At 44.8% G+C, this 24,491-nt stretch overlaps 6 protein-coding genes across 8 annotated transcripts; 3 read left to right on the top strand and 3 right to left on the bottom strand.

Moving 5' to 3' along the window:
* Nucleotides 1-404: 404 nt before the first annotated feature.
* On the top strand, nucleotides 405-5,244 carry LOC103988281 (uncharacterized). 3 transcript variants are annotated; one of them, XM_065153977.1, is made up of 5 exons: nucleotides 405-511; nucleotides 1,493-1,655; nucleotides 2,263-2,356; nucleotides 3,579-3,820; nucleotides 4,422-5,244. In XM_065153977.1, exons 1-4 carry the CDS (start codon nucleotides 440-442, stop codon nucleotides 3,769-3,771), a joined length of 522 nt encoding a protein of 173 aa, XP_065010049.1. In that variant the 5' UTR covers nucleotides 405-439; the 3' UTR covers nucleotides 3,772-3,820; nucleotides 4,422-5,244. The 3 variants fall into 3 exon arrangements, with proteins under 3 accessions (XP_065010049.1, XP_009405105.2, XP_065010048.1); XM_009406830.3 differs by lacking the exon at nucleotides 3,579-3,820 and adding an exon at nucleotides 3,227-3,426 and having other exon boundaries at nucleotides 4,422-5,240; XM_065153976.1 differs by lacking the exon at nucleotides 4,422-5,244 and adding an exon at nucleotides 3,227-3,426 and having other exon boundaries at nucleotides 3,579-3,742.
* A 169-nt stretch (nucleotides 5,245-5,413) lies between these two features.
* Nucleotides 5,414-6,552, top strand: LOC103987226 (GTPase activating protein 1-like). The gene is made up of 3 exons (XM_009405467.3): nucleotides 5,414-5,669; nucleotides 5,888-5,983; nucleotides 6,074-6,552. The coding sequence occupies exons 1-3, from the start codon at nucleotides 5,556-5,558 to the stop codon at nucleotides 6,362-6,364; spliced, it is 501 nt and encodes a 166-aa protein (XP_009403742.1). The 5' UTR covers nucleotides 5,414-5,555; the 3' UTR covers nucleotides 6,365-6,552.
* A 1,246-nt stretch (nucleotides 6,553-7,798) lies between these two features.
* Nucleotides 7,799-9,998, top strand: LOC135640165 (probable WRKY transcription factor 31). The gene is made up of 5 exons (XM_065154355.1): nucleotides 7,799-8,149; nucleotides 8,242-8,334; nucleotides 8,416-8,901; nucleotides 8,983-9,096; nucleotides 9,188-9,998. The coding sequence occupies exons 1-5, from the start codon at nucleotides 7,841-7,843 to the stop codon at nucleotides 9,806-9,808; spliced, it is 1,623 nt and encodes a 540-aa protein (XP_065010427.1). The 5' UTR covers nucleotides 7,799-7,840; the 3' UTR covers nucleotides 9,809-9,998.
* A 712-nt stretch (nucleotides 9,999-10,710) lies between these two features.
* LOC135640536 (S-type anion channel SLAH1-like) lies at nucleotides 10,711-12,386 on the bottom strand. Its single transcript, XM_065155058.1, has 2 exons — nucleotides 11,544-12,386; nucleotides 10,711-11,089 (listed from the first exon to the last, which is right to left on the bottom strand). The coding sequence occupies exons 1-2, from the start codon at nucleotides 12,384-12,386 to the stop codon at nucleotides 10,823-10,825; spliced, it is 1,110 nt and encodes a 369-aa protein (XP_065011130.1). The 3' UTR covers nucleotides 10,711-10,822.
* Nucleotides 12,387-15,512: 3,126 nt separating this feature from the next.
* LOC135640166 (mitogen-activated protein kinase kinase kinase 18-like) lies at nucleotides 15,513-16,949 on the bottom strand. Its single transcript, XM_065154356.1, has one exon. The coding sequence runs from the start codon at nucleotides 16,890-16,892 to the stop codon at nucleotides 15,528-15,530; it is 1,365 nt and encodes a 454-aa protein (XP_065010428.1). The 5' UTR covers nucleotides 16,893-16,949; the 3' UTR covers nucleotides 15,513-15,527.
* Nucleotides 16,950-20,381: 3,432 nt separating this feature from the next.
* Nucleotides 20,382-22,035, bottom strand: LOC135641858 (mitogen-activated protein kinase kinase kinase 18-like). The gene has a single exon (XM_065157636.1). The coding sequence runs from the start codon at nucleotides 21,954-21,956 to the stop codon at nucleotides 20,589-20,591; it is 1,368 nt and encodes a 455-aa protein (XP_065013708.1). The 5' UTR covers nucleotides 21,957-22,035; the 3' UTR covers nucleotides 20,382-20,588.
* Between the last annotated feature and the right edge of the window lie 2,456 nt (nucleotides 22,036-24,491).

Raw genomic sequence — 24,491 nt, 5'->3', positions numbered from 1 at the left:
GAGATTCAACGTACTCGAATTCATCGAGACAACTCGATTGAACCAAACTAACCCACAAATCTATTTGGCATCAAACAAATTGATTCAAGTACATCGTCCATATATTAAATAAAAAAGATATTGTTGGTAAAAAATAAATATAAGAGTATTATTTGGATTACTAAGGGATTTTTGGGTAAATTGATTAATTCTTTTTGTTATTTGAGAATTATTCTATCCGTTTCTATTTATGCCACGTCAGCTGCCAGCGAGGAGACTGCTTTTAAGTAACAGAAACTAATAGAACGAGAACTTAAGCGAGGAAAAGGAAAAATGAAAGGGCTTTTTCGGAAATTTCCCAAAGAATTTGTTTCGAACACATAGCGGGCGTATCTCCTTGGAAGCGCACCCGAGTCAGTGGGCTCTGACCTCGCCTTTCCTCGCTCTTCCCGTGATCGACATGTCGAACACGATGGAGGACTCCGGCGCCATTCTTCGCGAGATATCCTCTTTTAAGGACATGCTCGACCAGGTGACGAGTCTCTCTCTCTCTCTCTCCTGTCAAGTCAATTCAACAAACATCTATCGCCTTGCCTCTTTGTCGCTTTATCTCTCCATCCAGGACGATTTAGGTCTTCCATATCCTAGACAAACCTACCAAACCAGAACCTGAACAGGTTTCCCGATTATTGTTTGGTGGATTACGGGTTCAATTTCTGATGTTAAACAGTATGATGAATTGTTATTGGAGAAATCCTCGCATCTTACGTTATTAGGTAAGTGATATGCATTGGTCATTCACCATATTTATGAGGCAGCTTTACGGATGCAAGCAACCTGATATAGCATTTTTCGTTTGTGTTCCTTTCGTTTACGTTTGATTGGAAAAGTTGTTCTACGACTCACAAATCTAGCAAGCTTGATTGGTAATGCCAAAGAAGAAGAATAGTTGGAAAGTGCATTTTTCTAGTTCGCTCATAATTCTTGAAATCGAAAATGCAAGAAATCAAGTGACTTGAGTGGTAGGTTGAATTACTAAAACTGACAAGGAGGTAAAGACATTCTTGGATTCAATAGACCGGCCATGTCTAATAGATCTTAACCAACCTAAATATGTAAACGGCCTCAATATTTCAGCAATCCTGGATGTCAAATTAACCCATTATGTTAGTGATGTTTTATGATATTGTTTCTAACTAGGCACGACATTTAGTTGGTTAGATCTCATTCTTTGCCGATTGTAACTCAACTAGTTATTCCTTGTTACCACCGGATGACTCGGTGTGATGTCATGTTAAATTTAAGAATACTAATAGCCATTTGATAATTGTGGCATCCAGATTTGCCAAATTCCTTGCATTTTTCGACTTTCCTTCTCTTGTGAACTTGCTTTTTTAATATTTCTTATAAACTATAATAGTTTGTCTCAGAATCTTTGTTTTCCTGGACAGGAAGCAAAACTGACAAGCTATTTTCAAGATAGTAATGGATTGTTCTGAATGGTGTTCGGTAGGTCAATGAAGAGATTGAGAAGAATATTCAGAGGACAAGAGAAATTGAGTCAGAAATTTTAAAGCTTTCTGAAATTGAAGATGGTCATATCATGAGGGAATGTGAGTTGTCAAAGATCATAACAATTAGGGGTTTTGAGCTTGAAGCTTCAATCCAAGTAGCTGGTAATGGTTTGTGCTTATGATGTTTTCTTCATATTCTTATTTATAGTTAGTCTGACTAATTTAGACTAATGTCTCTTTTAATTCATACTTTCCGGGTTCTCTTGCCTAGAGTTCTTGTTTGACAATGAATAGAGTATTGTGCTTGTGCCATTCAGGGGCTGAAACAAAAATGTATATCTCAGTAAGGTGCCCAGCACACTTGCTGCGACTCCTTGGATATAACTATCTTTCACATACAAATTCTGACATCCTTTTTATATTGCCACATACAGCCCAGTACACTCTTGGATCTCATGGTGGATCAAGTCTGGATAGTCTTCCACCATGCTCGTTTTATTTTAGTGGTTCCGGTCCCCTCATTGGCACAAGACTGAAGTCAATTGACTGTCAGCTGTTACCTATCGCATGGGGCACATCAAGGGGCCATTTTTAGTTACTCTGATACTTATTCTTTTTAACTAGTTAAGTTTGTTGTCTTTTAACTTGTCCTAAATTTTGCTTGTTGGTGATTTGCTATTGTCAAAACCTGAAATATGAATACTATAGTAAGCATAAGAAAAATTATAAAATATTCATTTGCTTACACCTGATATTCCTCTCTGAACAGCCATTTCAAGGGCCTCTGCAGAATCAATGGAAAGGGAATCAGGATCTCTAAAGATTAACCGTGATATCATTGAGAAAAGAATTTATGATAAAAGGTATTTCCTGGAATCTTCATTTGCAACTTATATATGTTCTTACGTATGGAGATTTTTAATCGATTATTCTTAGTTCATCTCTGTTGCCATTTTTTTGTTTTTTTATTATCTTGAAACTGCATGATCTTTTCTCTTCAATCGGAAAACAGATAGTGAACCATAATTACAGAATGAGCTTAAGGTTATAAAATGTCTTCAGTATTTATTACGTAGATGAACTAGAACATTAGTTTTACCTCATTGAAAAACTGACAATACATGTCTATATTCATGTTTCTACTCGAATTCTTGGATTTGCCATTTGGAGTGTCTAGGATTTTGGAAACCCAAGAAATGACACAGACACGGCAAGCTGAGGTCGTTCAACAAAATTCCCTTGTCATGATTCCTATGAAACCTGAAATATTTTCAACTAAGTGCTTGCAATGGTAAATTTTTTAGTGGTTCACTTCTCTCTTCACCGAAGCATCTTAAACATGAGAGTAGTCCTTAATCATTCAGCATATTGTTAGCATTTTTTTATCTAAGCATTTATGATACATATTCTTATTTTGTCCACTTTTGACATATTCCTTAAATAACTATGATGACTATGTCTGTACCTTTACTGTTGATTTCAAATTTCATAGATTTTTATGTCCCTAACGCCATATTTGTTCATTCTAGTATCGTATATTTGATTGATAAGCCATCTTAAGAATGTGTTCCTTGTGTTGCCTTTTCCAGATGATCGAATAATATTAGTTCCAAATGTATGTAAATTTTTATGTTCTTATTATCAGAATTGTACCTTTATTTTGATCCCTCAAGAATGTGATCAGTGAATAATCTTGTAAGGTCAAATTTTGATTTTTATATTTTTTTTATTAGGGAAAAGTTCATTCTTCAATGTTGTGAATTTCAAGATGATATGACAATTGCGAAAAATAACGAATTAAGTCGCCTTTTATCAGAAAAAAAGGCACTTGAAAATGAGAAACAAACTGTGACTAAGAAAATGACTGCCCTAGAAAATTCTACTGAGGAACTTATTGAAGAGATTCTTCAAGAAATTCACAAGTCTAATTCAGGTAATTAGTTAATCATTTCTTGTCATAGAATATTTCTTTCTTAAATCCTACCTGTGATAGGTGTAAAAGTTCTACACTATTTGTTCTTATGTTTTTTCTCTTTATGGTAATATATGTTTCTTGTGACTCCCAGTTCTTGCCTTTTGCTACAGAAAATCGTTATCAAGACTGTCGCTAATCAAACTAAGACTCAAATACATATTGGTTAAAGCTAAAGACGGTTCACGTTGCACGAGCCACAAGATGAGAGTACTGGATCCTTATTCTGGTTCATTCGCAAGCTTACAGCTTATTTGGACTGTGAGTCATATGATGGGTGATGGTTTTTGCCCACCAGAGAGATAGGATTGTTCTCTTCGTTGGTCCACAACTTGAAAACACAACATTACATGACGTAGGTACCATGGGACTGTGGTGAAAGTTGGCTATACATTGCATTAAGTTTTGTGGTGGAGGACAGATAACTTTTATATCTGAAATAACTTAAAAAATTTGTGTTCAGTGTTGCTGAGAGGCTAATATGAAGATGACAGAGACTAATAATTTGGTCATGCCATAATGGAAATAAAGGTTAACAATAATTGATGGAATGTTAAAGCTGGAAAACAGTGTTTTAAGTTGTTTGATACTGCCACATGGTACTGCTAGCCATTTGGAAGTGCAAAGAAGTGGAAATGAAACATGATAGGGGCTGTTTAAGAGCTAATGTAATTGAACCGAAGATATTTGCTCACAAAGCTGAATTTTTAAAGAGCATCAATAATTCATAAGGACTTTATTTTATTTCCTTTATCAACAGTGTATTTGATGGAAATCCCTGAAGGTGTATTATTTGATAGTTTATGTTGTCGACTTTCTGTGTTTAGATGAATTTCTGGTACATTGGCCTTTAAAAGTTAAAATTATGATTTTGTAATTAATATCTTAGTATAAGGCAGACATGCAACTCACTTTGTCATATGCTAATACAAACATTAATTTCTGAATGATTGCAGCATTGGATGCTGAGATACATAATCAAAGATCAGAATACATGGGAGTGATCGATGACATCAATGATTTGAGGATTCTGTTAGGATCCATCAGTTCGTTTGAAGATTCTTAAATTTCAGCAACCATGTTTCCCCTCAAGTCACATGCTTTGAGCAAAATTTAATGCACAAGGAAGGCTGCAAGTTTCTTTTTGTTCTTCAAAGAATTGGTTCAGTTTGAAGATTTTTTTCTTCCAGTGCTTCTTTCTTCTACAAGCTAGTTTTTTCTTCAGTGGCATTGTATCGACGGGCAGCCATGGTCCATTATATTTTTCAGAAGATGGTACTCTTTGCTTACAGAAAACAATTGATCTACAGATATTGTCACTAAACCAATAACATGCTCTATGAAGGATAAATGCATCTCTGTATGTGGTTCCTATTCTAAAAATTGAACAATTAGCACCGATCAAGTATTTTTGTGCCGCCATGAGTTTGCTATGATTTAAAGATGTCATTGGCTTTTCTTCCAATTATCTCATATTTTCATGGACCAGCCATTGCTTCATGATGAACAAAATATCCCGTGGCTTTCAGCATAATAAATAGATTTTTCATAATTTTCTTCTCTTCTTTTACGTCGGATGTCTGCAACTTATCAGGCTATTCATTCTTGTTCATGACAACTTTTTGCGAAGATTCATTTATACTCTGTTAGAATGTTTCAAGTTGAACTGTATTTTTTTTGTTTTCAGAATTTGAAAGCGGAAACTGAAGGGCAATGAACTGTAGGAAGAACTTGGATATTGTATATTGAGATTTAGACATATTGTTGTATTACATTTATTTCTTCCTGTGCTATAATTTTTTTATTATTGTACAGATAACAAAATGAGTATTATATATATATATATATATATATATATATATATATATATATATATATATATATATATATATATATATATATATATATATATATATATATATATATATATAAAAGAGACTGAAGCATCATAACGTGCGTTGCAGTAGTATTCTTTTTTGCTGGCACGTTTCTGCCACCTCCTTTGTTTCGTTCTCTTCCTCTATATGAGCAGCTCGACTCTTGCTGTGGTGGGAGACCGATAGCGGCTTGGGAGGAGGAGGAGGGGCGTGATGGTGGAGCACTTGCTGGGGCTGCTGAGGGTGCGGGTGGCGAGAGGCGTAAACCTCGCCGTGCGAGATGTCACCACCAGCGACCCTTACGTCGTCCTCCGAATGGGCAAACAGGTTCTCCTCCCCAATCTCTTCTCTCCTGTTCCTCTGAGTTCTGCTAGCTTTGGCGTTTCAAGTTCTTGACAACCTTTCGATGCTGCAGTATGATGGTTATTGAATGATACTGATCAAAACCTGGCATCATTCTTTGCCGCCGAGCCATCCAGAACATATGATGCATCTAGTGGTTTTCTCTTCGGTTGTTCTTCTCATTCTTCTTCATTTTGCTGCAGAAATTGAAGACCAGAGTAATAAAAAAGAATACTAATCCTGTTTGGAACGAAGACTTGACACTCTGCATCGAGGATCCTTCACTTCCAGTCAGGCTTGTGTGTTCCAAACTAAGAATTCGAGCGATACTATATTTCATCTTCCTAGTCATTAATGCTTCATCATCTTCCACCGGTGACTGCGTGCAGCAAGTGTTCGACAAGGACCGGTTCACCAAGGATGACGCCATGGGCCATGCGGAGTTCGACATCCGCCCATTTCTGGAGGCCGTGAAGATGAACCCGCAAGGCGTTCCCGAGGGCACCATAATACGGAAGGTGGTGCCCTGCAGACAGAACTGTTTGGCGGAAGAGAGCGTTGTGCGCTGGTGCCATGGGCAGGTGACTCAAGACCTCGCTCTCAGGCTCAAAGATGTGGAACGAGGTGAAGTCGAGCTGCAGCTGCAGTGGGTCGACATTCCAGGTGCCAAGGGCTTGTAGAACCCTTCCTCTGCTCTGTAGAGCACTTGCCATCCGATCGCCACCACACCTGCGTTCTGTTGTTCTGCCTTACTATGTATCTCCTTAATTTCTCCTACAGATCCTTCTCCATACTTTGCCTTGTTGATCTGCTACTGAGGTAAATGTACAGATTTCTGGGTGAAACAATGCTCAGCCTGAGCTATGAAGTCTCCTCCTCGTGTAGCAGTGCCGTCACATTTGTCCATATTCCATACTTGATTTTATCTTAAATCTATATAAATAGTGAGGGGAAATTAGAGATACATAAAGTGAATCTATTATCATTAAATTGGGTCAGGTCATAACAAATGATATTTGAGTGACTGAACAGATCTAAAAATGAATAGGACTAAAAGCACATCGTAATTAGACTGGGGGAGTTAATCTTAAGCTATGTTAGGTAATTGATGAGGGAGTTAACACCATAACTATCAATGTCGTCATAATGTTGTCATGTGTAGTTATATTTCTAGATAGGAAAGGGTTGTGTCAACGACACTTCGTTTATGTTTAATGTTTCCGGTCATTTGAATGCACCCACAAAGTCAGAATTCTCCTTTTTCTTTGGCATCTGCATGCAACGACAAGCGAGACTTCAGCATCAAACTATGCCGTCCATTCCGACTGTTTCTTCAATGTCCATGGCAGCAATGAATCCCATGTTGGAAGTCTCTTGTCCAGGTTTCAATTTGTCTTCCAACTCTGGTGTGATGAAACCATGATTCATGCAAGAAAGGATTGCCAACACGTCCAATGTAGTGGGAGGATTTATGATTCGACACCAGAACAGGATGGACCTCTCTCTCTCTCTCTCTCTCTCTCTCTCAGAGTCAAGGTAATGGCGCTCACGAGAAGGGCGCGGCTTGCGGTCTCCAGTCCACGACTCGCCTTCGTGGCCGCCCGTGAGCGCGCCTCGCCTGCGGTCAAACCACCGCCTCTCTAGCATATTTCTCTCTCTCTCTCTTCTCTCTCTACACATACACAAATTCTTCCCCACGGTCTTTGAGTCTGAAGAGAGAGAGAGAGAGAGAGAAGGATGATGGGGGAGAGATGGAAGGGTAGAGTGGGTCCAGTCAAAGGTGTTGACAGCTTCTCCAACATGAAGCTCGCCGGGGTTATCGGAGACGGCATTCATGGCATCGTTTTTATTGTTCGCACTCTTTTGACTCGCCAAACCCAACACCCTCTGCTCGCTCTTCACCACCCCCCCCTCCCCCATCGTTCCTTCTTTACCTTCGTCGATCGCGACTCTTTCGTTCTTTCTTTCTGTCCGTATAATAATCCTCGACGGGGTCTTCATCTTCTTCTTTCTTCGTTCTTGTTCGGTCTCCGGTGGCCCCCACTGACGCACCATCTCCCGTCACGCACAAGCCGGCCTTTCTTTATTGCCCGCCCTGTCCCCTCGGTCAGCGATTTCCGTCTTCCATATATACCTTCCCTTCGTAGTCGCTGCATATGGATGGTCGAGGTGGTGCGGCAGCAGGGCTCACGTTGGCGACCGCCTCCTCCCTTTTACTCACCTCTCCTTCACACCAAAATCAGCCGATGAACTCCGACCATCACCGCTCCGGCGTCGGGTTCAAGGATGCTCATGTGGCGGAAGCATCGACGCCGCCACCAAGAGAGAACCGGGCCGTCGTCATCAGCGAGATGGATTTCTTCTCGAACGAGAAGAAGAAGATGACGATGACGAGCTGTGCCGCGCCGGAACTCGACCTCAAGGTGCCGAGCCTTTGTATCAAGAGAGAAGACCTTTCCGTCAACGTTAGTCAGAACTCGATCCCCTCAGGTTTCTATTTTGCATGCATGTAAGAGAAGGTATTGATCGCGAGGTTTTGGATTTGCATGTTGTGTAGACTGGGTTGCACTTGTCCAACACGCGCAGCGACCTGTCGACGGTGGACGACGGGATGTCACCACCTGAGGACGATAAAGAAGGCAAGAGCGAGGTAAGAACGATAAGGCTAATTGTGCATCCGAACCATGGCGTTCGAGTGAAGTGATTTGGGTTCCGCGCTTGATTGTCTCAGCTGACCGCCGTCCAAGCAGAGCTGGCGCGCATGAACCAAGAGAACAACAAGCTGAGGTTGATGCTGAACCAGTTGACCACCAACTACAACGCCCTTCAGATGCAGCTCGTCGCGCTGACGCAACAACGACGCACTTCCGGAAACCCACAGGAACCAGAGAACAAGAAGATGGAAGAGAAGAGCCATGATAAGCATGACGGAGCTGTGGTCCCGAGGCGGCAGTTCATGGATCTTGGACCGGGCGGGGATATCGATGAGCCATCCCACTCTTCTTCCACGAACAGGGACCCGTGTTTGTCGCTGCGAAGCCACACAGAAGTTTCACTCGATCATGAGAAGCATGTCAGGGAAGATGATAGAGCAGAACATGGCTGGAACAGTAACAAAACACCCAGATTAGCTCCTTCCAAGTCCGCCGAGCGAGCCGAGGACGCCACCATGAGAAAAGCCCGTGTGTCCGTTCGAGCAAGGTCTGAAGCTCCCACGGTAAGGCTCTCTACGCTGTAGGTGTGATGCATCTGCACAAAAAATCTAGATTGGTGATGGATGTTCTCTCTCGTAAGGTAGATCACCGATGGATGCCAGTGGAGGAAGTATGGACAGAAGATGGCCAAAGGAAACCCCTGCCCTCGGGCTTACTACCGATGCACCATGGCCACCGGGTGTCCGGTCCGCAAGCAGGTGATTTCCCCTTTCTTCGTCGGTGCAATTGTATGTCATGACAATCGGACAACCAATTGTGCGGAGCTGAACATAGAGAATCCATGAACAGGTACAGAGGTGCGCCGACGACCGTTCGATCTTGATCACAACGTACGAGGGCACTCACAGCCATCCGCTCCCGCCGGCAGCCATACCGATGGCGTCGACCACTTCCGCCGCGGCGTCGATGCTCGTATCGGGGTCGATGCCGAGCGCCGACGGGCCGATGAGTTCCAACTTCCTTGCAAGAACCGTTCTCCCGTGCTCGTCGAGCATGGCGAGCATATCAGCCTCGGCGCCGTTCCCCACCGTGACGTTGGACCTCACCCAAAGTCCCAGCCCTCTGCAGTTCCAATTGCCATTCCCGAGCGCCGCTCCGCCGCTGCCGCAGGTCTTCGGGCAGCCGCTACAAAACCAATCCAGATTCTCGGGCCTTCAGATGTCACCGGAGATGGATCCCGCCCAACTGGCGCACCCAAAGGCCCAGTCCGTCGCGCCACCTTCTCTGGCCGATACAGTGAGCGCGGTCATAACGGCGGACCCCAACTTCACCGCAGCGGTTGCGGCGGCCATATCTTCGATCATCGGCGGCGCCGGCAATCATCGAACAGGAAACGATGACAATAGCCACAGTAGTGCCAACACAACCAGCTGCAGCAAGCAACGACGAGAACCGGATCAGTACCATTAACAGTTGACCATCTCAAGCGTCGGCTTCTTTTGTTTCGTGGCGATAAACAGAACCAATCATACTTTCTTTCCTTTTTTTTTCTCTCGTTGCTTACTATTTTAGAGGATCGAAGACCAAACTGCTTCCCCACTCTTGTCACCATTTCGTTCACGCATCAGCATTGGATCAATAAAGACCATACACGTCCACATCTCCTTTTTCTTTCCATCTAATCCTCAATGTTCTCTTGATGGGGTGGGTCAAAGGATGGCCGCCTCCGTGGAGCACACGAGGAGAGGAAGCGAAGACAGATGCGACGACCGACCACATCAAAGTGACGCGGCATTGAATGATGCCTCGGACCGGATCCGGTGCCGCATCGTCTACGGAATAGCGAATACCAACAGGTGTAGTCATGGATGGAAGACTCGCTGTGTGGTTGTTCCAATCAGCTTCCTTTTGCTCCTTCACGAGTCATTGGATTCGGCATGGACGAAGCATTATTCTAGTTTCTGCGAGTCTACGCACGTTCTTCTTGGACTGCTTTGCGGTGCAAACAAGGTCTTAGTCATGGTGGGACTTCTACCGAATGCATCCAACATCATATCAGACAAACGGAACCGGTATCTTAGGTTTCATCCAACATCATATCCAAAAAAGAAGTGGCCCGTCTGATCTCTTACAGTTTTGACACTGCCGTAGCACTGACATGGTGCACTCTCCCTTCCCCACATTGGCTTCACTGCATTTCACTGTCATACATGGACTTGGTATCCCACCCCACTTCCTGCCACAGATATTCCTAGTCTTTCCAAGCCGTTCCAAGCTGTATATATACATATTAGAGAGAGAGAGAGAGAGGAGTCGCTTTGTGGCTATTGGATTTCGAGAGAAAGAGAAAGAATAGATACATTAGGCATTCATATAAATGAAGAAGATTACATAAAGAAGATAGATTTGTACAGTTTATATAGATGTATACGTATGTTCTTGCAGCATAGGGTGGGCAGATCAAGAGGCAGATAAACTCCCAGTTCATTGCATGTTGTCGAATGAGCACATAAAGGGATCGTCATGGGGCAGTAGGTCATTGGTCTTTATCGCCGTAAAGACCATCAGCACAAGGGTGACCACCACGGAGAGCACCGAGAGGACCAGCATGAGCACGTTGGCCACCGCCCCCTTCGCCTCCTGGGCGTACTCGGTGGCGGCCAGCGCGAGCACCGACAGCGGGAAAGAGTACGCCCACCACGCCACGCTAAACCTCCTCATAGATCTCCGGAACAGCGCTGGCCTACACACCTGAACCACCACCACCACCACCACCACTATTAGGCACCTCGAATTAGAAACTCGAGCTAAGATGCTGGACGAGATCATACAAGATGTGCGTGTGAGATTAAATGATAAGATATTCCATCTCTAGCTAAGAACAACTCTGTTTCTATCTCTCGATTATATTCCATGGATGCTGTTCGTTTTTGGTGGTGCCATCAAAGAGTAGGGAAAGGTAGCAAGTGGAATTAGTACGACGACAACTAAATATTGGTCAGTGAGGTGGTGATATGTTTTAGAGCTATCGAGGCATTGTGGAATCATCAACATGGTTGATGGCTTGCTACATAAGAAGCGAAGTAAATTTGACTACCTGTTTGTTAGTTGACTTTGTAAGAATTCAGTAGTGGGGGTTCTGCGAAGAGTATTAGAGCAAAGAAACTAGTGGAAGGAAGCTTAAGTATGCTGCTGATTGAGTTACCAGAGAAGCAAAGAGGAAGAGGGAGAGGAAGAAGAGCATCTTGCAAGGGGTGTCAAACGTGGAGGAGATGGAGTCCCAGGCCAAGCTGGCCATGCTCGGCGCAGCGAAGAAGAGGAAGAACACCGGCCGCAGCATGGCTGGCAGCGAGTTGCTGCCCAGTAGCCGCTGGTATAGCGTCACGAAGAGCACGAGGTAGTGCGCGATGCCCAGGGAGAACATGCATAGGGCGCTCTCCCTCCACCCCATCTGGGCCGCCGCCCGCGCCCCCACCAGGTTCCCGATCACCGAGATCTGGCTGGTGGGGTTGGCCACCGTGGACAGGAACTTCTTCCCCTGGGTGAACCACTGCCCGTAGATCTTGACGTCGAGGGCAAGGATGGGGAGGGAGAAGAGCCACCAGAGGAGGAGGTAACCGTTGGTGTTGGGGCGGAGGAAGGGCGCGGACTGGAGGAGGAGCAGCCAGGAGATCCAGGGGGCGAAGAGGTAGTTCATGCCGACGTGGTGCGAGAACTCGGCGCGGACGCTGCGGAAGCGGAGGACGCAGCGGGCCACGTAGAGGAAACAGAGCGCGAGGAGGGTGAGGAAGGCAAGGGACCAGAAGAGGACGAAGGCGAAGGAGGGGAGGCGGCTGACCACGGCGCGGAGGGCGCGCGCGTCCGTGGACGGCTCGATGAGCGTCTTCCACAGCAGCGCCTGGCCGCAGAGGGAGAGGCTGATGCGGAAGTAGCCGGCATGGAAACGAGTGAGCATGGAGAACTTGGACAGGGCCCTACCGGTGGCGGCGGCGGCCACGGGTTTAAGGACTTGGAGTTCGATTTGGTGGAGCTCGACGGCGGCCTCCATGTATATATGTGAAAGTGAGAGTGGTGAGGATGAGATGTTCGTCTTTGCGTCCTTCATGGGGAAGTGGCGGTCGTAGTATTTATAGAGGAGGTGGTGAATAGCGGTCGACGGCACTGGCCATCGATGTTGGATCCCTCTTATCATCTTTCTTATAGGCCAAACCACTTATGAACGGCTGGCTATTCATCACATATCTCTACTAGAATATGAAGCAAGTGGGAACTGCAACTGCGGCTCACCCAACCAACCCACCATCTTCACCTTCGGCTTCCTCACCTTCCCAATATTGTGTGAGATGAATGTATGTTTCACATATTCCCCTCGAATCTCCTTCTTCTTCCTTACTGTCTTTTTCTTATACCAACGTGACAACTTGGATGGAGAAGATAACAAGAGGTAGCAGTAGCTTGAGCATGACTGAAAGAGAAACAAGCAGTGTTTGTATCATCTACTTGTTATTTACAGGTTTTGGAGTGCGTCACGGCTTTTATTGCGGCCATTTCTCGGAGGGCATTAACGAACTAATGCGCAATAAGAAGAGTGAGATGGATCATATCCATTTGCAAACTTGCTCGCCAAAGAGCGATGGTAGTGCGTCACTAGTGATCCTTTTCGTGTAACACTTCACCGGTTGAGAATCGTAAAAGAATTTTTCTTAATTTGGTGACCAAATCCCTCGGTGAGAGCTTCTGATCAGCTGGCAGAAGAAGCATCGAAGGCAAAGAATCAAACTGCAGTTGGCTTGTTGAGCTGGTCAGACTGCTTGCGAACTCTTCCCAGCTGCTCCGAGAGCAACGTATGTCTTGTAGTACTCCGACACAGTTTGGAGGATGAGGGGCGTATCTATCTATAAATCTATCTGTCTTTTTCCAGCCACGCAGATGCTACTTAATCTGTTCGCCGCGTGCGACGCCAGCGAGCGGGAGCTGTCAAGCTTTCTTTCTTGAGGATGATTCTTGATGCACGATCCGATCGAGCTTACGTTGAGGATGACTGGTTTAAGGAATCAGGAACCCTAGGAATAATAACTTTACAGTGGTGTGCAGATGGTACCAATCGGTAGGCATATATGCCTGAGTTCACTCTCCTTAGCAGCATCTCAGCTTAGCCTATGCCGATCCAATCAAGATTAATTAGCCTGTCAAATCAGAAGCTCATCATAATTCTTTCCTTTATATAATGATGGCAGTTAGATCATCTGGGCATACACTCACAACCAATAAAGTTTTACGCCTGTATCGTATGTAATCTCTCGACCCTCCCAGACAGATTAATGTGGATTATTGGGGTGTCATTTGGGAAAAGCACAGCTAGCTTTACCTCATCTTTGGATCAGCTTTTCTAAGTGGTGCGGGCATTAGCTTCTCCAGTGGTGAAACTTATTTGAACTGCGGGGAACTTTGGTAAGTTCCTATCATGCCTCTAAATGCCTTAGGTAGGTAATATTAGGTCTGCCATGGAACATCCATCCCTTGTATCGAGGATGAGAGCTCTATCTATATCCCTAGGCATTCAGCTCGTGTCTTGTTCTTCTTCTCTTTATCTCTTTTAACTCGGATTTCAGTCAAAGTCTGCATGTTGATGATGATGAGTTATTGCCTCGCTCATTGAGCACCATGAAAGAAGGTCGCATGAATCGATGGATCAAATCTCTTTGCCTTGGTTTGATAGGATAAGATCATACAGATTGGCATAAAAGTTTATTACAATATAAAGAGTTAGGAAGGTGTGGATCCTTCGATTCTTGAGTGCCCAATCATTCTCCAAAAAGAATTGGAAACAAAGCAAAGATTCTCGAGTGCTGAACACAAGGAAGAAGACGTGGAAATGGTGGCTCACTGCATGAATCACAGGGCATGAAGTGATCAGAAGATTGGTGAGAGTGCTGTGGTTTTGGCCTTCTGTAGTTGTTAATGTGATCATGCAGACGTGCATGCTTCTTTTTCGTACGATTTCAGGCACTGCAATCTCCTGCACCAACTAAAAGTTCCAAAAGATCACACATCTCTTGATCGCACTACGCCTCTCATCTTTTTCTACATTACAAGGTGGTGGCAATCGTGGATCGTTAGCAATTGCGCATATGGCAGACCTAATCATATTAACATTCAATCTTCTTCTCCTTGTCGCTTAAACTTTCTCCTAGTAATGGCTGACTTGATCCACAACACCGTATCCTAAATTTATTCTACTTTGAGGCCAATTGCAAGACCTCCAAATCAACATGGAATGAGCAATTCGGTTTCCTGTTTTATTGGAATTTTATGCATGAACTGTTGGAATCATCATAACCTGTGAATCATGAGATGTGGTTGAGATGAGTCAGAAGCAAGCAGGCTCTCTGATCAGGAAGAAATGCTGAGTCTTGCTGGTAGAACTGATCATCCTCCACTGGAGGGGTCTGATGGCTTTGTGTGGGCTCACAAGATTGTCCATGAACACTAATTGGTCTTAGACTTGTATGTGATGTGGTTGTTCATCAGACATAAAGATCAACTATCAGAATTACGAGCAATGAAGTCGATCATATTCGTTTCACCAAATCCATCTTGGCCATGAGCACAATCAAGTTCATCGAACCTATTGGATCCACAACGATCCCTTTAATGCGTCAAGATAGATCTGTCTCTGCTTGATATCTCAAACGATGGACAACCCAAATCAATAAATGTGGTGTTTATGACGTCTTGGGCCCCGCATGGGGCCATTCCCAGATCTAATCCCAGGCCAGGTAAGAGATGCGGGTAAAATTACACTCGGTGCTACTAGTCTTTAAGTACTACTGCTAAGTTGGTGCGCAGATCCCTGACGACATCTGGTCACCGTAACCTTGCTGCGATGACGACCGAGTTCCACGTCATCAAACGTCAGCCCACGACAGGCGGTCATAATATAATATAATGTTCTGCGGTGGTCTATTAGATTCGGAGCTCAACAGATTGGCACGAATCATGTGCCGAGCGCCGTGCATTGAAAGCAAGGCCAGACTGTGTAACTTGGATTGCTCAACGCCATCTTCTTCTCTAGTCTGCTGCGCTGTGACACTGACAGATTTGTAATATCCACCGATGTTTCTCCCAGCCGACTATTCCTACTGTCAACGTGATCGCCGTTCTATGCGTGGTAACCAGTTTTTGTTTTCTAGTGACTGAGGAGCTGTAGCGGCGCATTAATCCAAAGATAAGAATTGGACATCGTAGACGGAAAGATCGGAGTATGATGGCCAAAAGGAGCTTGAGTGCGTTCCTTCTTGTTCATCGAGTAAAAGTTGGCATTCTCGAAGTTACAAGTCTCTGTTTTACATGTGAGGATGAGTCCCTCTGCTATTGGAACGACACTTGTTTCAGATAAGTTATGGTCACTTGAACTGTTGTCACGGACATGCCCTGTCGCCATGGGGTTCGTGCTGAGCATGAGCTGTTCGCTGCTATCCGTGATTGGATTTGTTGATCTCCCGTCTTCGGTGATGGATTCGGTCACCGGAAAGCCGCCATTACTTCGCACCGTCGCCCAGTTCTCATCCCACGTCCAGTTGGGAGCAGCTTCTCCGATTAGGCTCTGCATCCTCTCGAATGGGTCCTCCTCTGTTTGGTCCAGCACCTGGCCGTCGTCGTCGTCGTCGGAGAGCGACTGCAAGAAAGCCTGATCGAGAGTGCTTTTAGGAGAAATCCAGTCGGATTTCGATGGAGGATTGGCGACACGAGACGCGGCAACGAACGGGTGTTGGAACAGCTGCTCCGCCGTCCACCGCTCCAGAGGATCCCTCCTCAAGCACCTGCTCAAGAAGTCCCTTCCCTCCTCGGAGATCCAGGTCGGGAACTCAGGCACGTCGGTGGAGAAGGCGATCTGGTGGAGAGCGCTAAGGGCGTCCGAGACGAGCGGCCATGGGGGTCGGCCGGTGGCCATCTCGATGACGGTGCATCCCAGGGCCCAGATATCAGCTGGCGCGCTCTGCTCTTCCCCCCGCGCGACCTCCGGCGCCATGAACATCGGCGTGCCCCTCATCCATCCCCTCTCGTCCTCCTCCTCCTCCTCCTCCTCTGCGCTCCGCGCGCACCCAAAGTCCGCAACCTTGGCCCGCCCACCGGAGCAGATCAAGACGTTCTGGCTCTTCAGATCGCAATGGACGACGCCGTTGGAGTGCAAGTAAGCCAGCCCGCCGAGGATGTCGCATGCGTAGGATCGGATGGCGAGCTCGTCAAGCCGACCGCCCTGCTTCCTGATCTCGTCGGACAGCGAGCCCCGGGGAGCGTACTCCATGAAAAGATTATAGCAGAGACCGGCTCCGGGCGTCTGGGCGGCGACGTCGAAACCAAAATAAGAGACGACGAACGGCGAATCGAGCGCAGAGAGGATCCTCTGCTCCCTCTGCAGGAGCCAAGAGCGAGAGAGCTCCGACGACTTGACCGCGAAGACCTCCCCCGAGGGCACCGAAGTGGCGAGCGAGACGGTAGCGGAGGTCCCCCGGCCAATGATCCGCCCACGGCGCCACCCGCTGATCCCCATCGTTAGAACTCCAACACGAGCGAGAGAGAGGAAAGAGATGGACGACTTTGTGCGCGGGGAGGTAGCCGATATAAAAAGCAAGGAAGAGCGCGTCCTCTGTGGCTTCTCCAAAAGTCAATGCTCCTCCGAGGCGGCCGTCCACGCTCGCGTTGAAAGAAGGCCGCGTCCGCGTTCACCGGTCCACGTGTCGAAAAACGAAGCCATTCCTGCCACATTACATTCACTATTAGCAGCCATTGGTCTACGACGCCGTGACCGAGCATCGTGTTCTCAATAGCCACAAATGAAGACGATATATATACGACAAGAATAGCAGCAGTCACAAGTCATCAAGTAACCGTGGAGGTACGACTACCGCAGATTTTTCCTATACTGAGCTGTGAGTGGGGCCCAATCGGCAACTGGTGACAGTGTCGGAACGCATGATTCACGTTTCCGAGCCATCCGGTGTGAAACGGGAGCGGATGGAAGTCGCGGCCAGACACTTCGTGGGTTTTTTCACGTGCTCCAAATCCGACAACCAAATCAACGGGCCGTTGACTTCTGAGAAGTCTCCCGGTGGCGTTGGATGGAGCAAAGGCTGTTAGGTCGCCCAGCTAAGTCTTTGACTCGAGTAGATTCGGTGAGTAGATTCGGTGAGTTTTAGGCCGCCCACCTAGTATGGAATGCAAAGCCACTTTGGACAAGACATGGTTGGGATGGTTCCTCAATTTATAACCTAAAAGACGCTCGTGGATTCGTTGCATTTGTGTTAGGGGAGCGGCCATATCATGAATCGGACATGCAGCTGTGTGCATGCATGAACATAAACAAGGCTTGCATGTCTAATTTGGATCACAAGTGGACTTTCAGAAGATATGAATTTATTGGATCGGGTGGAGACAAAAATTCTCGATTTGAGTTTGAGATATCACTCAGTATAAATGTCCTTTACCACATTATGATGTTATAGATCAAAACTCATAATGATGTTATGATATCTTAGAATTTAGATGTGCTTAATATTAACCATCATCGAGAGGGATTAGCTTATGTTGCGAGTACGCGTAATGACGAATGTTTTTTTTTCCCAATATTTGTAACTATATATTTTTTTTCTTTTCGAAGGAGAAATAATTGGTGTTTGGACTAAATTTATGCTATATTTACAATGATTATAAACTATAAAATAAGTTTAAATTTGGTTAGTGTATAAAATACAAACATAAAGTGTTCTAGATAAAAAATGCTTATACGCAAGCCAGGGTTAGATGATCCCGTCACAAAACTACGGGACCCTGAGATATCCATTCTAAATGAGTAGTCTCCCTTGCGATAGTAACTTTGACCCTTCCAGAGAAAGTTTATCTTACTAAGATCGATGGGAAAGATGGGATCAATGATCAATTCAAATACCATATTGAAGAATATTATGAGAAGTTTGAAGATATTCTGAACCTTGAGGGCTCTAAGTTCACGTAGCGTTCTTAGCTCAAAATTCATAACTCAAAATTCAAATAGTCCAAGCTCAAGAAAATAGGAAAGCATGATGAAAATAAAGAGGACGGGCCATCTATTTATAGGGGTTAAGTGACCTTTGGGTTTCATCGTCCGATCCTTAGTTTACTTGATGGTTCGGTTAGGCTTACAGTATAATAACGCTGCAATGGTATGGGAAGGATGGTTGTGAAACTACTTATGATAATTATGCAACATAATTAATCATAAAGTATCTTATAATGACGACATAACGGAATGAAACACAATACGGTGATGAATCGATTATGAAGCATCATATGTTGACGAGATAATCGAATCGACCACAAAGTGCCCTACAACAATGATATCATTGAATCGATCATTAATCGATGACAACATACTCCAACATAATGAGGAAGCAAAATATACGGATGCTAATGATGAAACCACATAGCATCGCCCGATGAGCATATCATGTGGTCAATAATCTACTAAAACATGTGTCGGAATATAATTGGAGGTGGATGATATGCGAGGCATGACACGTAGGTCGTTCTTGACACGTCAAGCGGGGCCTGATCCCGTGTGGTAACGATGTGAACGTTTGGCTCAAAACACTTGGAAACCAACGAGAGGACCATGGAGGACTCGATCTCGATCGCAATGTTTCGAATATAGATCATCGATCCATCCAAATTGTGATGAACGACTCGTGTCACTAAATCATCGATGTCATAAGCATCAATTAAGTTTACCGAACCCATTGGAAACTGCTACTGATCATAGATCTACATAAAGTCGTTCGATGCTCATAGATCTACATAATAGACTTGAACGACTCCATTCATTACAGATGTGGACGGATGATATACTTGCAGTGATCAATCCCATTAATAAACATAATGTTTGTGGTCCCACACTCGGGACCCGCATAGGTTCCTAAATCAATTTCTGAGTATTTTATCATTTAGTTTATAAATTGCTTGATGAAATAGATTACTTGATGAAAGAAAGAAACATAAATCCGATTGACATACTTCTTGTAATTCCAAAATAAAAATAATATTTATCATTGTATTATCAAAACCAATAGTAAAACTTTTAAGAATCAAATAACATTCTTCTAAAATTATTTTTATCATTCTATAAATATTATTGGTTGAGTGTCATTCATCAAAAGCTATAAAAAGCAATAATTCATGATAATTGATTCTTATGTAGGAGTGCATTTGTCACTGATCATCCTAAATATCAATATAAATAGAAACATATCGATCAAAAGCTTAGTTTTTATTCACATATCTTTTTTTTTAATTAAAAATATATAAAGTTGGTGGTTCGAGAAACTCTTTGAGCAGTGGGTTTTAAAGCCTCTTGCCAATAGTCAACAAAATAAACATTTTACTGAAACAAAAAAGATAAATATTCAATGAAAATTAATTTTACTAGTGTTTTATGAATTTTTAATAGAAAAATAAAAAAGTAAAATTAATATGATACTCAAAAATTTACATGACTTTTTTAATTCTAACTTATGTTAGATGTTTCTTCTCAATATTCTTTCGGAAAGTTATCATCTTGAAATGTAGCTTGAAGATTTTTAACTTTGACTTTGGCTTTTTTGAATTGCCTTATTTGACTGTCAAATTTTTTTCAATCATCTAATCAATCATTTCGATTTTTCAAACTTAAGAATTAAAACCGAACAATCTTACCGGTTCTAATTTAACTTAGACTCGATGAACAACTAGATCGAGTTAATTTTAATTTCAGTTCATTTCGTTTCGATTTGAATCGAATCGTCGTGCCAAGTGCGAAGATTAGGTAACATTATCTTATACTATTATTATTTAATGTTGGCATACAGATCCCTGACGTCATCCTGTCGACTATTACCTACCTGCTATGACGAACGAATTCTACGTCATCAAGCGTCAGCCTATCGCCGAAGGGACGACGGACCGAATACGGCTGCCGGTCTTAATATAATTCTAATTTACTTGTCGGTGGTCTATTAGATTCGTGGCTCAAAACAATGGCACGAATCATGTGCCGAGCGTGGTGCATTGAAGCCAAGGCCGGAAAACTGTAACTTGCATTGCTCCATGCCGCCATCTTCTGTAGTTTCCTACACCATTGACACCGACAGATTTGTAGCACCCACCGCTGTTTCCCCCCGTTTACTCCATTCGTGTCAACGTGATCGCCGTTCTATGCGCGGTAACCAGTTTTTGTTTTCTAGTGACTAAGGAGCTGTAGCTGCGCATTAATCCGTAGCTCGGAATTGGACATCACAGATGGAAAGATTGGAGTTCGATGGCCAAAAGGAGCTCGAGTGCGTTCCTTGTTGTTCATCAAGGAAAAGTTGGCATTCTCGAATGTACAATTCTCTGTTTTACATGTGAGGAGGATGCGTCCCTCCGCTATTGGAAGAACACTAGTTTCAGATAAGTTATGGTCGCTTGATCTGTTGCCACCGACATGCCCTGTCTCCATGGGGTTCGTGCTGAGCATGAGTTGTTCGCTGCTATCCGCGATTGGATTTGTTGATCTCCCGTCTTCGGTGATGGATTCGGTCACCGGAAAGCCGCCATTACTTCGCACCGTCGCCCAGGTCTCATCCCACGTCCAGTTGGGAGCAGCGTCTCCGATTAGGCTCTGCATCCTCTCAAATGGGTCCTCCTCTGTTTGGTCCAGCACCTGGCCGTCGTCGTCGTCGTCGTCGTCGGAAAGCGACTGCAAGAAGGCCTGATCGAGAGTGCTTTTAGGAGAAATCCAGTCGGATTTCGATGGAGGATTGGCGACACGAGACGCGGCAACGAACGGGTGTTGGAGCAGCTGCTCCGCCGTCCACCGCTCCAGAGGATCCCTCTTCAAGCACCTGCTCAAGAAGTCCCTGCCCTCCTCGGAGATCCATCGCGGGAACTCAGGCACGTCGGTGGAGAAGGCGATCTGGTGGAGAGCGCTAAGGGCGTCCGAGACGAGCGGCCATGGGGGTCGACCGGTGGCCATCTCGATGACGGTGCATCCCAGGGCCCAGATATCAGCTGGCGCGCTCTGCTCTTCCCCCCGCGCGACCTCCGGCGCCATGAACATCGGCGTGCCCCTCATCCATCCCCTCTCGTCCTCGTCCTCCTCCTCTGCGCTCCGCGCGCACCCAAAGTCCGCAACCTTGGCCCGCCCGCCGGAGCATATCAAGACGTTCTGGCTCTTCAGATCGCAATGGAAGACGCCGTTGGAATGCAGGTAGGCCAGCCCGCCGAGGATGTCGCATGCGTAGGATCGGATGGCGAGCTCGTCAAGCCGACCGCCCTGCTTCCTGATCTCGTCGGACAGCGAGCCCCGGGGAGCGTACTCCATGAAAAGATTATAGCAGAGACCTGCTCCAGGCGTCTGGGCGGCGACGTCGAAACCAAAATAAGAGACGACGAACGGCGAATCGAGCGCGGAGAGGATCCTCTGCTCCCTCTGCAGGAGCCAAGAGCGAGAGAGCTCCGACGTCTTGACCGCGAAGACGTCGCCCGAGGACACCGAGGTGGCGAGCGAGACGGTAGCGGAGGTCCCCCGGCCAATGATCCGCCCACGGCGCCACCCGCTGATCCCCATCGTTAGAGCTCCAACACAAGCCCCAGAGAGGAAGAGAGAGAAAAGAGGCAGGTGGATGACTTGGAACGCCGGGAGGTGGTTGATATAAGAAGCAAAGAAGGGTCTCGTCCATGGTTGCCCAAAAGCCAACGCTACCCCGACGCGGACGGCCACGCTCGCGTGGAAGGACGGCCTCGCCCGGTTTTCCGCTCCACGTGTCGAAGCCGAAGTCAATCGGTGCTCCCCCTGGCCCCATCTTCCCCGAGCAAACGTGGAAACGCAAAGGCACGAGCAGAGTCGAGCTGTTTCATGTCGTTAGGTACCCGCAGACGACAACAATAGTTTTCTGGTCTCAATCCTCTCCCTCTCCTTGTCGCCTTGTTTCCATGATGCTTACTTTTAGGTAGCTGAAGACCATATGAATTCTTTTCTTCTTTGTCATCTTCCCCTGCGACCTTTTGGTTTTCCTGAGCCTATCCACCGTAATCTTTTAATGCCAGGGAATATACTTTCCAAGTGTAGTCCATATGCTAAAGGCAGAGATGGGGTGTGCTGTTGTTGCCGTAGCTCGGGAGTAAGAAGAGTTGGAGAAGATGAAGGTGGATGGATTTGACTTTTACGTCTCAGGGCTTCGACAGGAGCAGCTATAGGTGGCTCCAATCATTAGGTCGTACCAGTAGGCAGTACATGAAAGTCCTCCTCATTTTAATATATGTGTTATGTCAAGTCATTTGTGCCACGTATCATTGATCCATACCAGCCAGCGGTGCACAAGTCTGTGATCGATCATGTTGTTCTTAATAGCTATAAATGAAGATTGACACATACGACAAGAAGAGCAGCAGTAACAATACATGCACTCCTATTACAGATTTGTTTCTACGCTGAGTTGGCGACCGGCGTGAATGAGGACGTGGCAGCGTGGGAACGCATGGGGCAGCACGTTTTTCTTCTGCGGCGTGAAACAGAGGTGGATGGAAGGCTGCGTTCCACGTGCTCCAAATCCGTTGACCAAATCAACGTGTCGCGATGGGAGAGCGAACCCTTTTTGTTCTCGGATCGATTCGTCGACAACTGTAGCTTCAGCACGTACGGGAAGTATTCCATCTCCCTCTCTCGATCGCTCGCTCGCCATGGCGGCTCCGGCTCCGAGCACCGGCGAAGAGATCTTCAAGGACTACCAGTTGGAGTTGATCGACGATCTGCCTACCGTCTTCGAAGGTTCCTGCAACAAATGCAGGGAAGAAGATGGCCTCAGTCGGCGTCGCAGATGCAAAGCTCCGGGAGGACCAGTCCCCTTGCATCGGCAACTGTGGTTTCTGTGCAAGTGCGGCGACCATGAACTTTTGCTCCAAGTGCTACAAGGAAATGACTTTGGAGCACAAACAGGTGGTGGACGGGGAGCGGAATCACATTCTGCATACATGGAAACAAAGAAGTTGATTTCACGTTCAATCAACATATTCGGGTTATCACTTAGCAACAACGATCTTATTTCCTATATTGATAATATAATTATTTGATAAAGAAGAAAGATTATTTGATAAGATAATTTTAGAGGTTTATCTTGACATGATACAATACATTGATATGTCGATTTTAAATATTTTTGACTTATATAGAAACAAAAAAATTATAATTGATGATCGACTACTAAATGAATAAGAATTTTAGTTCTCACTTAACACGAGGAGTGTAAGGCCATAATTCACCCCCGGTTATGAGTTGGAGAGCTCGGAGTGAATTCAAGAACTGTTCTTTTCTTCATCTCCTCTCTCGAAGCTCATCGTCGAGTTAAGAATTCTACAAATTGGGTCCTTTTCTCTTCTCTCTCTAGATTTTTTTCTATTTAGTATTTATTTATCATCTAATTATCTCATCATATTTCCTTTAGTTGTCCAACACTAAGACTATTGTTTTTGGTAATGTCGATGTAGTTGTTGTTAAATGTCAAGTTAATTTTTTTCTCTTTGGGATTTTCTCTCCCTCCGATAGAGTTTCGCTTATATTTCTCTCTCTAATAAAAATATTTATGCAATAATCATTCTTCCCTTCATTTGTACTTGCACCGTATACTCGGATTTTGTTTATACATTGGCTCACTAGTGAGAAAGGATGTTTAAGCTTATATTAAGTTTTTCCTAACATCTTAGGTTTTTGGGTTTAGTGATCGCACAATCATGAGAGCAAAGGATCCGAACTTAAAATCTTCATCAAGCCACTTAGAAATGCCTTTTATTTTTATAAAAATATTTTTTATGATTAATATTTTTTATGCTTATAAAAATATGCTATATATAAATAGTCATCAAGAGATGAATGGAATTTAAAGTAAAATGTATACTTACATTGCATTGCAGGGTGATTGGTAAGATGGGATCAAACTCTAAACCTCAAAGCTAAAATAAGAAAACTCATATTCCATGATTGTTATCATTTTCCTTTCCTATAGACTATGGGAGATGGAGACGAAGAAAGAAGTACCAACAGCTGAGATAATTTGGACAAGACTTGGTTCGTATGTTGCTCCTATTTATAACCCAAAAGCAACTCGTG

The sequence above is a fragment of the Musa acuminata genome, chromosome BXJ3-6 (genome assembly GCF_036884655.1).
Source record: "Musa acuminata AAA Group cultivar baxijiao chromosome BXJ3-6, Cavendish_Baxijiao_AAA, whole genome shotgun sequence".
In the NCBI taxonomy this organism is placed as follows: domain Eukaryota; kingdom Viridiplantae; phylum Streptophyta; class Magnoliopsida; order Zingiberales; family Musaceae; genus Musa; species Musa acuminata.
This window is presented reverse-complemented; position numbering and strand designations above follow the sequence as displayed.

Coding starts and splice junctions, on each gene's coding strand:
- LOC103988281 (XM_009406830.3), top strand. CDS start 440: ATGTCGAACACGATGGAGGACTCCGGCGCCATTCTTCGCGAGATATCC. Junction 512..1,492: donor TTAAGGACATGCTCGACCAG/GTGACGAGTCTC, acceptor GGTGTTCGGTAG/GTCAATGAAGAGATTGAGAA. Junction 2,357..3,226: donor AAAAGAATTTATGATAAAAG/GTATTTCCTGGA, acceptor TTTTTTTATTAG/GGAAAAGTTCATTCTTCAAT.
- LOC103987226 (XM_009405467.3), top strand. CDS start 5,556: ATGGTGGAGCACTTGCTGGGGCTGCTGAGGGTGCGGGTGGCGAGAGGC. Junction 5,670..5,887: donor TCCTCCGAATGGGCAAACAG/GTTCTCCTCCCC, acceptor ATTTTGCTGCAG/AAATTGAAGACCAGAGTAAT. Junction 5,984..6,073: donor CTTCACTTCCAGTCAGGCTT/GTGTGTTCCAAA, acceptor GACTGCGTGCAG/CAAGTGTTCGACAAGGACCG.
- LOC135640165 (XM_065154355.1), top strand. CDS start 7,841: ATGGATGGTCGAGGTGGTGCGGCAGCAGGGCTCACGTTGGCGACCGCC. Junction 8,150..8,241: donor GAGAAGACCTTTCCGTCAAC/GTTAGTCAGAAC, acceptor CATGTTGTGTAG/ACTGGGTTGCACTTGTCCAA. Junction 8,335..8,415: donor ATAAAGAAGGCAAGAGCGAG/GTAAGAACGATA, acceptor TGATTGTCTCAG/CTGACCGCCGTCCAAGCAGA.
- LOC135640536 (XM_065155058.1), bottom strand. CDS start 12,386: ATGGAGGCCGCCGTCGAGCTCCACCAAATCGAACTCCAAGTCCTTAAA. Junction 11,090..11,543: donor TCTTCCTCTTTGCTTCTCTG/GTAACTCAATCA, acceptor GTGGTGGTTCAG/GTGTGTAGGCCAGCGCTGTT.
- LOC135640166 (XM_065154356.1), bottom strand. CDS start 16,892: ATGGGGATCAGCGGGTGGCGCCGTGGGCGGATCATTGGCCGGGGGACC.
- LOC135641858 (XM_065157636.1), bottom strand. CDS start 21,956: ATGGGGATCAGCGGGTGGCGCCGTGGGCGGATCATTGGCCGGGGGACC.